Source organism: Populus trichocarpa, chromosome 1, assembly GCF_000002775.5.
Source record: "Populus trichocarpa isolate Nisqually-1 chromosome 1, P.trichocarpa_v4.1, whole genome shotgun sequence".
NCBI lineage: Eukaryota > Viridiplantae > Streptophyta > Magnoliopsida > Malpighiales > Salicaceae > Populus > Populus trichocarpa.
Genome location: NC_037285.2, coordinates 19425522 through 19441440, shown reverse-complemented (window position 1 = coordinate 19441440; position 15919 = coordinate 19425522). Strand labels below are relative to the sequence as shown.

The 15919-nt window shown below is 30.5% G+C and overlaps 2 protein-coding genes across 2 annotated transcripts; one reads left to right on the top strand and one right to left on the bottom strand.

The window, feature by feature from the left end:
- The first annotated feature begins 9170 nt into the window (after positions 1–9170).
- LOC127905121 (uncharacterized) lies at positions 9171–9915 on the top strand. Its single transcript, XM_052451625.1, has one exon. It carries the CDS (start codon positions 9343–9345, stop codon positions 9691–9693), a length of 351 nt encoding a protein of 116 aa, XP_052307585.1. The 5' UTR covers positions 9171–9342; the 3' UTR covers positions 9694–9915.
- Positions 9916–11404: 1489 nt separating this feature from the next.
- Positions 11405–15572, bottom strand: LOC7485740 (casein kinase 1-like protein 2). The gene is made up of 14 exons (XM_002299862.4): positions 15173–15572; positions 15020–15060; positions 14783–14852; positions 14452–14600; positions 14271–14366; positions 14108–14178; positions 13827–13888; positions 13641–13704; positions 13470–13554; positions 13253–13379; positions 13041–13123; positions 12869–12935; positions 12218–12357; positions 11405–11772 (listed from the first exon to the last, which is right to left on the bottom strand). Exons 1-14 carry the CDS (start codon positions 15246–15248, stop codon positions 11491–11493), a joined length of 1413 nt encoding a protein of 470 aa, XP_002299898.4. The 5' UTR covers positions 15249–15572; the 3' UTR covers positions 11405–11490.
- Positions 15573–15919: the final 347 nt, after the last annotated feature.

Below are 15919 nucleotides of genomic sequence, written 5' to 3'. Positions count from 1 at the left end.
ATATTGATAAAATAGCACTTTGAATAGTGTAAATATAACTTTTTTTACCATATCTATTCCAATGAAAAAAAGCCATTTGAAGAGTCATTTATATTGGAGTGGAAGAAACAAGTGTCTTATTATTTTTTAATAAATTTGATGTTACTTTTTTTTCCACATGTCTACATTTAATTGGTTTATTTTTTTAGTGGCCCCACTTTGTTGGTTTTGGCTCTTTGAAGAGATATGTAGGAATAGCATTTGTAGGAGAGAAAAGCCATTTTAGCATTTTGTTTGGCTTTCCCCTTGGAGTGTGCAAAATAAGCAAAGAAAAGCTAAAATATTAGTTTTTTATTTTTGGCTATCCATTTGGCTTCTCCATTGGAGATGCTCTAAATGGCTTTTCTCTCCCACAAATGTTATTCCTACATATCTCTTCAAAAAGCCAAAACCAACAAAGTGGGGCCACTAAAAAAATAAACCAATTAAATGTAGACATGTGGAAAAAAAAGTAACATCAAATTTATTAAGAAATAATAAGACACTTGTTTCTTCCACTCCAATATAAATGACTCTTCAAATGACTTTTTTTCATTGGAATAGATATGGTAAAAAAAGCTATATTTACACTATTCAAAATGCTATTTTATCAATTTAGCTTTTCAAAATAGCATTTTGCATTGGAGATGCTCTAAGAGAGAGAAAAAAAAAGCATTTTGAATATAATTTTTAGCTAAAGCTTATTATAAGAAGCAAAAGATAATATGCATGCAAATTTTTTACTTCAATTGTCCTTTTTTTTTTCTATACATTTTTATCTATTTATCTTGGAGGTTTTATCCTGGTTGTTTATCACATTTTGATTTCTATTATTATGAATACATCATACTAATATATCTTATCTATCAAAAATTTAATAGAGAAAAAAATTTTAATCAAATTACAATAATCTCTTTAAAGTATTATGAAATTTTAAAAACTATCTAAAAAATTAATTACTATTTAAAAAATAATTAAACTAACCAATTAAAAAAGAGAGGATATTAATTGAAAACTAAATTAAAATTGAATTAAATTAAATTAAAAGGCTAGGTGTTGCTATGCTTGAAAGATCAAGTTCACCCGACAAGACTAAAAGAAAAGGTCCGAATGTAACTGTACTTGTAAAGGGAGACTTGCACACTTGTTTTTTTTCTTATAAAAAAAATATTGGATTTTTTTTTTCAACGTACTTTGATATTTTGATAAGTTAATAAATAAATCATTCATTTTCTCTACTTCAGCAGTTATCTCAAGCACATCTCATGAGATTCCTTCTTAATTTTCCTTTTCTTCCTAATTAATTAACTTTCTGATGTAGGCATTCTTCATGTATTGTTGGTTTTGGTATTGCTATGTCTGTATAATTAGTTGTCAATACTTAATAGTTGCATTCCTTAAAATATCTACAAAAAAAATAGGCAAACCAAGGATCTAACATTTGGCTGGCTCTTCATTTTCAAGTTATATAGGTTGCAGTGGTATTTTTATATTCTTATGACTATCAAGGTTATATAGGTTGCAATGGTATTTTTATATTCATATGACTATCGAGTTGTTGATCTTTGGGTCATATATTAATATTTTATATATTTTAATAATAACAATTAAATAAAAAATATATTAATGATATGCTTGGTTGAAAATCAATTTAAACAGGTTTATATGAAGATCACATCAACAAGTATAAAGAATTAAATAAAGAAATCAATCAAGTCCAAGATGTAAGGTTTTTAAGTATTTATTTTAGTTATAAATGTATAAACTTTTATATCTTACTTGGTATTACAATTAAAATTAACACATACACTACACATTGCATGCATTATAGAACTGATGCATTATTTGATAAAATCCAGATTAGTCAGTTCAAGTTTCATCAGGTTTAAAATTGCCAAAACTAGTATTTTGCATGAATCGGTCAACCGATTGTCCTGAACAATATGAACTAGTCGACCATTTTATCTATCAGAAGAACAATAACAACTATAAAACAACCATTTTTCTCTCTCTCTCTCTCTCTCTATATATATATATATATATATATATATATATAATTGCAGAATTACTTAGATAATCAAAACATATATCATATGCAAGTTATCTTAAGAGAAAAAAACACTTCAGAATCATTAATCTCTAATTATACTCATATATGTGCATTAAAACCTTTATAATCTTGCACGAGAATATACATTCTCATTCTCACAACACTTAAATACTTTTCAATTCTTTAAGTGTTATCTTGTGAGATATAGAAAGACAAGAACTTTAAATTATATGATATCCTATTTGAGAAAGTGTTGTTACATTTCCAACAATTGTAATCTTTCAAGAGTTTAAGTGAAAAATTATTAGTTATTAGTGAGATACATCACCAAGGTGAAAAATCTTGAGGAGTGTATTTTTTCAAGTGGTGAAAAAAGACTTTGTGAGGATTCATCAAGGATATTGTAATCTTTGGCTTGGATTAGTAAAGAATACAATACTCAAGATCGGTTTGATGTTTGAAGTGTGGATGTAGGCTTGCCAAACAATGTTAAAAATTTAGTTTGCGATTTCTATCCCTATACTTTTTACTTTAAGAAGTTTAATTGAATTAATTACAATATTTTTTATTATTAGTGGAACACCTAATTCACCCGTTCTTGGGTGTTATTGTTGCCTTAATCCTAGAACAATAATTGGTATTAGAGTCTAGTTCTCATTTATACAAGTTTAATTAGATTTTGAATAGAACGATAACCACTAGTTTTAATTTACAAAATGAAGGATCATCCATCTTGAGGTCACCTTTCTTTGATGGTAATGACTATGCTTATTAGAAAGCTAGGATGATTATATATTTTCAATCTATTGATTATGATTTATGGCTATCTATTGAAAATGAACCTCATAAGCCCACTAAAATTAAAGATTGTATAATGATTTCTAAGGCTAAGGGTGAGTATATCGATGGTGGTAAAAAGTTACTTTTAAAGCAATGAACACTTTGTATGGTACATTGAGTAAGAGTAAGTTCAATAAAATATCATCTTGTAAAAATGCTAAAGATATATGGCATGCTTTATAAATAATTCATGAAGGTCCTAATCAAGTTAAAGAATCCAAAAAAAACATACTTGTGCACCAATATAAGTTATTCAAAATGCTTCCAAATAAATCAATAACTAGTATGTTTACTAGAATGACAACTATAACTAATAGTTTGGATGCTCTTGGTAGGACTTATAGTAATATCGATATCACGAGTAAAATTCTTAGGTTCTTGCCAAAGACTCAGGAAGCAAAGGTAACAACAATCTGAGAAGCTAAAGACCTCACCAAACTTCCATTAGAAGAGCTCATCAATTCATTAATGACTTATGAAATCAACATGGAAAAGCATGAGCTAGAAGAGAAGTCAAAGAAGAATTGGAATTCAAAACCATACATCTTGTTGATAGTGATGATGACGATGAAGAAGTTGATGCTGATATTGTTGTAATCATTAGTTAATTCTAAAGTTTCCTAAGAAAGAAACAAAATGGATATAAAATTCTCAAACTTCATGAAGGATGGAAAAAAGAAATAATCTTGTAAGGAAACACTTAAATGCTATAAGTGCAACAAGACGGGACATATAAAGGTTGATTGCCTGCTTTTTTAAAACAAGAAGAAGAACCATCATCACAAACGAGCAATGAAAGTAACATGGAGTGATGGCTCGAATTCTAACCCAAGTGATAATGAAAAGCATGTTGCAATCATGTGTTTCATGACAATTGAGAGCGATAATAAGATACTTTTTTTGGATGATGAATCTAACCTTTCTTATAATGAATTGCATAATACTTTTGAGATATTACATGATGAATTCAAAAGGTTAGGTTCTAATTATAGCTTACTCAAAAAGAGTCATGCATGTGTACTTGTTGAGAAGATACATTAGAAAAGAAAGCATGCATTGTAGTTAATGATTGCTATAAGATGAACCAACTTGAAGAAAAAAATAAGGCTTTAAAGGAAAATAAGTTGAACACTATACTAGCTAAATTCACTCAAGGTTCTAAGATCTTATAAATCATGCTTGCCACTTAAAGATGTGTTTTCAACAAAAATGGCTTAAGCTATCAACCCAAGAAAAATAAAAAGTATTTAAACAACTATTTTGTTAAAGTTAAACGAACAATCATATGACACAAACCAAACATGCAATTATTGTAAAAACATTGGTCACTTGATTTATGTATGTCCCATGAAGAAGGACAATGTTAGTAATATGACTTGGGTTTCAAAAGGAACCACCACTAACCATAAATGACCTAAGAAGTTATGGGTACCAAAAACCTCATCTTGATTTTGTGTGTGTAGGAATCGAGAGAATATGGGGGGTGGTTCTTAGATAGTGCTTACTCAAGACACGTGACTAGAGATGATTCATTGTTCTCAAACATTACCAAGATCAATGGTGGAAAAGTCATATTTGGAGATAACTCAAAAAGAAAAATCATTAGAGTTGGTAATATTAGAGGTAAGTCATCTCCCTCAATAGAAAAGGTGTTTCTTATAAATGGTCGAAAACATAATTTGCTAAGTATTAGTCAATTGTATAATAAAGGCTACAAAATTATGTTTGAGCATGCATATTACTTAATCCTTGAAAATGACAAGTTATATTTATTGAAAATAGAAAAGGAAATAACTATAAGATTAAGACTAATATATGCATGAGTATAGAAAGTTGTCTTGTTACTAGCATTAATAATAGTTTTTTTCGGCATAGAATACTAGGTCATATAAGCATGGACATCCTTTTAAAACTTGTCAAAAACGAACTAGTTAGAGGTCTACCTCATTTTGTATTCAAAAATGAAAAATTATATGATGTATGGCAAATGGATAAACAAGTAAAACATTTTTTAAGAGCAAAAACCACATTTCGAACGAAAAACCTTTAGAATTGCTACACATAGATCTATTTGGACCAACTAGAACTAGAAGTATAAATGGTAATAGATATGTGTTTATGATTTTTTATGATTGTACTAGATATACATAGGTTTTGTTTTTTAAATTAAAAAATAAAACTATTTATGAATTTGTAGAGCTTTTATAGAAGGTTGAAAATGAAAAAGATTTTTTGATCATAAACATAAAAGCGATCACGATGATGATTTTATAATTGATTTGTTTGAAATGTTTTATAAAGAAAAATGATACCACCATGAGTTTTCAACACCTAGAACTCCCTAACAAAATAGAGTTGTGGAAAGGAAAAATCAGTCTCCCTAATTTCAATCAATTGAGTCCCCAAAATTTGCCGCATTTTCCAAAAATGTCATTGGTTGTGAATTTCTTCAATTCAACCCCTAATTAACCCAAAGCTTTGATTTTCTTACAATTTTACCCCTAATTTCAACCAATTGACTTTGTAAAAATTAAGTTTGGTCCTCTAAAATTCTAATCTTTTTAATTAAACTCAAATTGGGCTCCTAAACTTATTGTTTCACCAATTAAGTCCATAATAAAATTAATTTGACCAATTTAAAGTGTAATTAAGTCCTTGCATTTAATTAAATCCTTTAATTTAATCCAAATTAATTTTTAAACATAATTAAACTTTTAATTTGGCCCATGATTAAATCAAATTGACCTATTAAAACTCTAATTATGTCCCTAGGCTTAATGTTTATGCAGATTTGTTCAATAATCATTTAATTTGACCTTGAATCCACATTGTTTTTCCAGTCCTGGGTACAATGGGTTAAGATTAAGCTCTTTATTCCATCTAAAATTGCAGCTTAATTTTTCTAGACATTTGAAATCCTCATCAGCTTGTTTTTGCCAAATCATTAGTATTCTTGCTATTTTTTATTATTATTTTAAAAGAGAAAATGATAAATTTTAGGGAATAACCTAAAAATAAATTATGACAATTAATAATAAATATTTATTTACATGAATATAATAATGTTATTTGTAACCAACCAATTGGTTACAAAGCATATTATAGTAACACATCTTTCATGTGTTTTTTTTTAATTGTTAATATGTCTTATAACTAATAAGTCATCAGAATAATTATTCGAACTAAAATATTAAATTGTGAATGTTTTGTATGCACTTATCTTTGGTAAAGTTTGGTATTGTAGTAGCGGTTATTTTTTTAAAATATTTTTTATTTGGAAATAAATTAAAATAATTTTTTTTATTTTTTAAAATCTATTTTTAACCTCAGTATATATATATATATATATATATATATATATATATATATATATATATATATAAAACATTAAAAAAAAAACAAAAAGCTCAAGATTTTTAAAAGTGCGGCACGGCAACAAAAGACGGTGTCTTTATCTTCGTTATGGTTGATTTTTGACTGTCAAATCTCATAGTTTCACGTGGCAGATCAGATGTTGTCCAACTAAGACCATGCAAATGGACAATATTGTGAATAAATGAAAATGATACCATCCACCATCCCCCCTAACTTCCATCAGAAGAAGATATGACAATTAGTACAAGTTCAAATCAACGACTGTATATAATATAATGACATGAACCAACCTCCTCATATATATATATATATATATAATACAATTTTGTTCTACTATAACGCCTGCACTGTGCCTTTTTTTTCTCTTTTATAATTAGGTTTTTTCTTATTCCATCCTCTGGTTGTGGTGTTTGTTTTAGGTGATTGTCTCTTATATTTACATGTTCTTGATAATTAAAGGTTTTTATAATATTTTCAAACTTTATTTGATGGGGAAAATGTTTGAATTGGTGGGATAAAGACGCAATTAAAAGAAAAAAAAAACCAAACTGAAAACCAAAACAAAATAATAAAATAACATGATTTTTCTAGAATTTGAGGGCAAAACTTCACTTTTGTCTACATATTCTTTGTTCACTTCTCTTATGCTCCCTTTATTTTGGAATAAAAACTTCACTTTGTTAATGTTTCTATACCTGATTTTAAAAGAGCAAATAAAAAGTCATCGGCAAATGAGATAAAAAAGAGAAAATAGTCGGTCGGTTATATCCTAACAACAAAAAAAGTTATTTTTTAGTGTTAATAAATTTTATTTAATAAAAGGAGTTTCATTAAAGTGTTTTTTTACCCTTCATATTATCATAAAAAAAAAATAGATTGAGGCAAGAGAATGTTTTGAATTGGGGTAATTTTTTTATTTTTTTGGCCTAGTAAATGTTGGTTTAAGGTTATATATAGGTTTATTGAGATTGATGGGGGTGTTTTCTAGGTGTTGTCACATGAAAAAAAGAGTTGAAAACTAGATTTTTAAGTTAAAAAAGATCGGGGCTGACTTTTTGGCCACCTTAGATAACCAGAGTCATACCAATAGATGGCATTTCTCTTACTTTCTTTTTTTATCCCAAAACAATTGTGTTATCTACTCAGACGTACAAGCCTGGCCTTGTATACTCATGCATGCCTAACCTTTTTATGGGCCAGGTTTGCTAGCTCACGCAGTCTTAGATAGAAGTGAGCAAAAAAACCGGAAAACCGATTAAACCGAGAAAACCAGAAAAAAAAATAACCGAAAAAATCGAACCGAAAAAAAAACCAATTAAACCGATTAAATTTTTGAAAAAATCGGCCGGTTCGGTTCGGTTTCGGTTTTATAAACAAAAAACCGAAAAAACCGAACCGAACCGAAACCGACAAAAAACTGGAAAAAAACCCGAGCAAAACCGAGTCAAACCGAAAAAACCGAGCCAAAACCGAGAAAACCGAGCCAAAACCGGAAAAACCGAGCCAAACCGGTTTGAACCGTTTTTTGCCCTAAAAAAACCGCACCGAACCGAAACCGGTCGGTTTGACCCGGTTTCAGTTTTTTTTTTCAAAAAAAAAATTCAATTTGGTTACTTTTTTTGATAAAAACCGAACCGAACCGAAAATGATCACCCCTAGTCTTAGGCGTCTAGCATGACTTTGCCATTCATGTTTTCTCATTAAAAAATTAATTTAAAATATTTTTTAGATATTATCTGATTAAATATCGTTGAATTTTACTTTATTTTTAAATAAAATTATAGAATTTATGAGTTTTTTTTAAAAAAAACATTACTTGGTCATTTTCATGTGCATATCTATTTTTATTATCGTATTATTAAATAAAAAATAGATTCTAAAAAAGGTTATTAAACTCAACCAAGTCTATGACACAAGTTGTGGGTTTGACGAGTTACTCAGGTTGACAAGGGTCAATCCAAAACGACATTGTCTTCAATTTTTTAGATTGAATTGACTTTTTATCCAGTTGCATTTGGATCCAAAATAAAAGGTGACACGTTAACAAGAAGAAGAGTTCTCATTAGAGATAATCATTTTTTATCCTTAAATTTGTTCAATTTTTTTTATATTTTTCTTAATGTGTTTCTTAATGTGTTTCTATTTTTATTGAATAAAGAACATATAATAAAAAAAAAAATTGTATTTTTTGTGAGAAAAAAAGAAGGCTGGATAAGAAAAGGAGAAATTATGATAGAAAATTATTTTGTTTTAATATAATTAAAATTGCTACTTTTAAAAAAAATTATTGATATATAATTAAATAAATAAAATATTGAATGGCTCCTCCCGATATCAAATTTTTTAATCTATATCTCAACTTCCTGATTTAGAGTGTGTTTTGAATAAAAAAAAAAAATAGTGAAATGTGGTTTGCTCTTTTCTATGGCATCCATTCAAAAAGAAAGAAAAACTTGTTTTTGATGATAACTTTTTTATACATTAAATAAGTTGTATATTAAAAAAAATTCATTGATGCTTAAATGAACACATTGGTTTTTGAGTTCACAATTAAAAGTTTTCTTGATATTAAAAAAATATTGACAATAATTATATTGTTTTTAAAATAAAATTTTGATTACTTAGTGAAAATGTGAGTAACAGCTTATTTAGAAGTGTGATAAATATTTTTTTAAAAGTGTTTTTTTAATACATCAAAATAATATTTTTTAAATTTTTAATATTAACACCTTAAGAAAATAATAAAACATTAATTTAAAACTTTTTTAAAAAAATAAAAATTTTAGAAAGCATTGTTTGACCACAATGTTAAAAGTTTCTAAGTTAGCTAAGTATTTATTATAACATTTGATTTATTTATTTATTTATTTTAAAAAAAATCTGATTACGCCAAGCGATTAGTCGCCTTGTCGGTCATAAATTATACTACTCATATAGCCCCACCACCGTAAAGCAAAGCAAAAATACTTTCCATTTCTTACTCTCGTCTCCAACGCCTAATCTCAATTCTTGAATCTGTCAATTTGTGTGCATGTAATTTTATTTTTTTCCTCTTTCCGATGGAGCATTTCAGATCTAAATCGTGCAGGGAAGGGAGGATAGAGATGGAGGGATACGATGAAGACAAAGCAGCACCGACAAACATGCAAGATTTGAGGTCTTATAGTGTCAGCTACGCGGTTTCTGTACAGCCAAATCAATCGGGAAAAGAAGGGAAGATGAAGAAAGGGAAAAGTAATCTTGAGTCATCTTCAAAAAGCTGGAGTTTCAATGATCCCGAGCTACAAAGGAAAAGAAGGGTTGCTAACTACAAGGTCTATGCGATAGAGGGCAAGATGAAAGGGTCCTTAAGGAAGAGCTTTAGATGGATCAAGGACACTTGCACCCAGGTGGTCTATGGATGGAGGTGATGGGTGACTACTTCTCCCTCCCTCCCTTCTCTCTCATAAGCCTTTCTGAAGAAATTGTTTCAGTGTGTGAGCTGTTTTATTTTGAATGATGAGAGATGAACATAAACATATTTATTGTATTTTCTCTTTTGAGAATCTTAAATGCCATTATTTTTCGTAAGTAGTATACTTTCTTCTTTTTGCTCGAAGGAAGCCAAATCTATGGATTGAGTTTTATGTGTATGCCTTTGCTTGAATTCCATTGGCACTTTATGTGCAAGATCTAAACAGAGTGGACTGTTTGTGGTTGATTGATTATCCTACATCTTTGCAATTACAGATTTGCTTGTTTCCTAGTTCAAACCAGAAGCTAATCCGTTTAGTGGGACAAAAAGATGCCGATTCTTGTTATTAGATGGGCGATGAACTTGATTTCTGGTTGCACGTGGAAGGAGGAGTCATCTCTCTTTCATTAGTCATTAGTTAGTGTATTCGACACAGGACAATGTATCATCAGCCCTATTTGCCCAGAAAACAAAAGGGTTAACTGATCTTTCAAGAACAAGATCCTCTCATGTTCTGTTCTTTCCTTTCATGTTTGGTCTGGTCATGTTTTATTTCTCCAGGGGCAGAAACAATGAAGAGAACCAGAATTTCTTTCTCCTGTTATTTATGTCATTTGACGCGTGAAGAAGGGATATTTTAATTTGGATTCTCATTTAAACTTATACCTAGAATAAATCACAAATTGAAATCCTCAATAAGACCTCTAAATTAACTTACTGCTTACCACTACCAAATGGGAGCTGCCTTGCTGCTGAACATGATTTGTTCCATTAAAATTAAAAAACAACAACTAATGGGGTGGTGGTACAGACAGAACTCATTGCTCCCCTTTTTCTTTTCTCATAACACATGTCGGCCTATTCTTGGTTTCAGCCATCAAATTTCTGTTTTTAATTAAAATTTGAGATTGATGAATTGTTTTTATTTATTTTTTATATAGTTATTGCTTTTCCGGAGGTTGGTGCTTGATTTTATATAAAAAATAAAATAATCAATTACATTGTCTACAAGAGATTGAAAATGAAAGACCAAAATTCAAACCAAAAAAAATAAAACTGTTGTCACCTCTACTACTTTTACAGAAAAAAATTCAACCCCATATAATTTAATTTGAAAACCATTGACTAGCTAAGCCTACTTTTGAGTTAATAATTTACTTACATATGGAAAACCTGCTTGGTAACGCCACTCTTTTTTCTTTTTTTTTTCTAGATGAAATTTTTTTGATCCAATAACTATAAGCAAAGTTATGAATGATTCACAGATAACAGAGGGCAGCAGATTCCTGTTTGCTATTTCGTTTCAAAAACATTTTAAAAAAAAATTTAAATTTATTTTTACTTTAAATTAATATATTTTTTATATTTTCTGATGTAAAAAATAAATTTAAAAAAATAAAAAAAAAATATTATTTTAATGTATTTTAAAATAAAAAAACACTTTAAAAAACAACCGCAACCACATTACCAATCATGTCTCACACGATTATAGAGCAGAAAAGCATAGTTTATGCCAACGATTATTTGGTGCTCTAATTTTATGAACACATCAATTACAAACGAGCGGAGGAAAATATATTTTAGATCCACAAACTTTTGATATCTTCCACATTGGAGATATATTTTTTTTTTACCAAAAATAGAACTGTCCCCATGCACTGCACAGGTTAGCAAGACAAAACACATCACTCAATATGCAACAACAGTATCCGATTATAAATTTACAGCAGGAAGCATTTGTAATTGACATCGGTTAATGATGTAACCTTCCTTCTATATTGACGTGCAGACTCTCAATGCCCTTAAGAGTCGACTCCAAAGTCTTTATGTTGGTATTTCTACCAGAAGACGAATGCTTCTGCTCTGAAGATAAAGCAGCTGAACTTCTTTGCCCATTCTGAAGCACTGCAAAGCTTGCATCTGTTGTGCGAGGACGAGAAGGATCAGAATCGTTCCCAAAGGCTGCACCACGACTACTGGAGACAACAGGATTCCTTGATGATACAATAGATCGCAAAAAATTTGAGCTGGACAACTGCACAGGCCCAAGCGCGCACTAAATCAACTATCAAATAACAGACCATCAAAACACTGGAAAAGTTTCTAAACAGTAAGCAGAACAGTTGTTCGTTCAAACATGGTGGAAATGATTCGACAAGTATGGCACATCTGAAAACCCACACATCTGGCAACATGCAGCAATCATGCATTTTGACAGAATTGAGTTACCAACCACAGAATGTATTCAATTGAAAAGAAAAAAGGTTCAAATGAACTCTTTCCAGAATAATCAATGCCTGGCATTTATGTCCATACTCATCTAAAGAACAATCTTGATCCAGAAATTATAGAAGAAAAACATGCAGGCTGAGGGCAATACTGGCAATTTCATTTGAAGATTTATTCATCTACCTACAATAGAATGGCATTTGCATTTGATTAATACAGGCCATCATGAGCAGATGCAATGCAGAACATACCGTGGCATCTTTTGATAAAGATAGATCATTTGTAACAGGGCTCTTTTGTTTTGATAAATTTCCAGAATTCACAATAGGTCCAGAGTTTCGCCTTCGAGCATGATCTATTGAAGGCCAACCAGGTCCACCTTCTTCCCCACCTGTGGTTAAGTGAAAACCCAAAATGACATTTTCCTATGCATTCGAATGCACAAAATTAAAATCATAAGGAAAAGCTTTGAATGAAAAAGTAAGGATGGGATGTAAGAAATTGAGCGAGGAGAAGACGAGGAAGAGAAAACAGAGGACAATCAAACCAACAATAAAAAAGAAAAGATGGGGAGAAATTAATTAAATATCCAATTTCAAAACTCTACTCCCATAAAACACATGATAGGTTCTCCCACATAGTCACCAAATATACTAAGAAAACCTAGAAATGAAAAAAAAAAAAAATACAAGTAGAAACCAAACTCAACTATACTGAGTATGAATAAAACATGATCCCAATTAAAACTATATAAAAAAGCCAAGTGGGAAAACATCTAATACCTATAACACCCCCACCTAAAAAAATAAAAAAATAAAAATATCAAACAATCCCCAATGAAAGAGTCATATGATAAATCCAAAATCTTCAGTTTGTTCGCCATCAAGCAGCAACACGTCTACCTGACTGCCTATCAGCATTATTAGCACCAGGAGGAGGAATGCCAGAGCTTGGTCCAGCACCAGGGCCCTGTAGATGAATAAATACACCAGTCAAACAAAAAAGCAGGATTATACAGATGATCAGTCAAAGGCTCTAAGCCAAGAGAACAATAACAACAATGCTGTCACTTACATGTGCACGAGTAGTAGGATTAGCAATCTGTGATTGCTGATATTTCAAAATCGTCCAATCAAAAACATAGTCAAACTGGAAACCTAAAGCAAGAAAAAAAATCTCTAATTAGGAAAATCGTAAGATGGTTTCAAAAAATTATTTGTATTACCATTGTAGTTCTTGGGTCTATACAATATTTTAAAGTAAACATTGAACAGAAAAATTCAAACCTTCACGAATAAAAAGATCGCGAAAGAGTCGTTTCAGGTAAGCGTAATCTGGTTTATCATCAAAACGAAGTGACCGACAGTAATGGAAATAGGATGCAAATTCCGTAGGATAACCCCGACACAAGGCCTGATGAGAATTCAGTCTCCTTTCAAACCAGTTACATATGATGAATGTTTACAATACAAATCAACACATTATCATGAAACATCTGCATACCTCAATAGAAGTTGAAACTTTCTTTTCACTGATTTTTTCATATTTTTGCTTCTTTGTACCAGCTTTTAGTCCCTGCCATGGAAGACTATAACCACATGGGGTCGGGTCACAACAAAATCATATATACAACAAGGGTGAAGTGAGATAATATTGGGGGACAGGATTGTTCACCTTCCCCTTAAGAAATACATAAGAACATATCCAAGAGATTCTAAATCATCCCTGCGGCTTTGCTCTAGAAAAAAAAAAAACACAAGTAAAGCAATCAGGAAACATTAATTTTATAACTGGCATCGATCAAGTTAACATCTTAAACACAAAGGGGGTGAGGAATTGAAATGTTGTCATAATCTTTACCAATGCCAAGGTGAGTGTTCATGCTAGCATATCTTGCAGTTCCAGTCAAATTTTTATTCTCTCTGCAATTTACAAAAACTTGAAATATAAATTAATGACTATTTGTGTAAAATTTGATTTCCAGCACCATACACCAGAAAGTGCCCCCCTAAACCATCCGATATAAAAAACCATAGAAACTAGGTCAAACAGATGAAGAACAACAACTTACACCTTTTGCAGTGCTAAATAAATTGATAATATGCACTAAAATAATCTACTTGAAGTTGCAAATGATTAACCTGTAAGGAATGTGTTGATGTGTTGAAGTGTCTCTATACTTCTTGGCTAGACCAAAGTCGATGGCATAGACCTAAACACAACTAAATATTAAATATCAGGGTCAAGCATAGAACAACCACCAAGAAAAAGAACTCCACATAAGAACAGGTGCCAACCCAAGACCTGATTAGCACGCCTCCCTAATCCCATCAGAAAGTTGTCTGGTTTGATGTCTCGATGAAGAAAGGATTTGGAATGAACAAATTCAACTCTATTAATCTGACAGGAAAATCAAAACTCTCAGTACAAATGACCGACGTAGAGCACAGGATACCAAAGAAGAAGAAGCGAAATAAAATCCTACCATCTGATCTGCAAGCATGAGTACAGTCTTCAGAGACAGTTTCCTACTGCAAAAGTTGAACAGATCCTCAAGACTAGGTCCCAGTAAATCCATGACAAGGACATTATAGTCGCCTTCAACACCAAACCATTTAACATTCGGTATTCCAGCTGCAAAAGTTACAATTAAGTAGCTAAATATCAAAAATCAAAAGAAACACTAGGCACAGCAACAAGAAACCCTTAATCCAAGCAGTTGGGGTCGGCTATACGCGCTCTTTGCGCCAATTTAATCTTTTTTTTATTTAAAAAAGAAAGAAATGGATACATAAGAGGAAGAGGTCGGTCCTTACTTCCTCCCTGCAGCATTTTGTACAACTTGGATTCATACAGCAATTGAGGATGCCTTGTCTTGACATTTTCCTATGTATGAGTAAAACGTAATTAATAATCAGAACTAAAAATATCAAATCCACAAATTTCTCAAAACTGATTAATGAATTTACCATCATCAATTAATCTTACAAAAACCCACACTGATTGAAATAATTAAAAAAAAAGGCCAAATTTAATTAAAAAATAAAACTCACAAGCTTGATTGCAACCTCTTCGTTGGTCTGAATATTAGCACCTGTAAAACAAAAACAATCAATACAAAATAATAGATGATTTACAAAAAAGAAAAACAGAATTAATAGAAGTATTTAAAAAAAAACAAGAAGAAGAAGAAGAAAAATATATACCGAGATAGATCTCTCCAAAGGATCCGCTACCGATCTTGCGACCGAGACGAAACTTGTTGCCGACACGTGGCTCCATGTTCAAATTCTCTATAATCTCTTATTGTTGTTAACAATAAAAGTTATTGAAACCCTAATCCTCCTTAATTTTAATTAAACAAAGAAACAAATTAAGAGAGAGAGACAGTGACGGTGATGGTAAGGAAAATCTAATAGAACATCGGGGGGGAATAAAAAAGGAAAATTTCTTCTTTTTTTTTTTTAATTTTTTTCTCTCCTTAATTTTGTTTTGAGAGAGGGAGAGAAAGACGGAGAGGGAGAGAGAGGAGGCATTCTCTTTTCTTCTTGTTTTTTCTTGTTATTGTTGTTGATCACTAGTTGTTTTCAAGTAATGTAGTATGATAATGCTAGTTCTGGTGTGACCACCGCTGCTCTTTATATTTAAAGCAAAACTTATTATTATTCTAGGTAGTCGAGGGTATATAGTATTATACTAATAATTATTTTTTAAATTTTTTTAAAAAAATATTAGTATATTAAATTTTTATTTTTAAAAATTTATTTTTAATATTAGTACATCGAAATTATTTAAAATTAAAAAAAATTAAATTTTGATAAACACGCAGTCAATTGCATTGTCAAAAGAGTTCGTAGTCCGTTAACTATACACATATACTAGATTGTTGACCAATGCTAACTGTTGTACAACCCATTTTTTTCCTACATAAACAAATATTAAAATGAAGCACG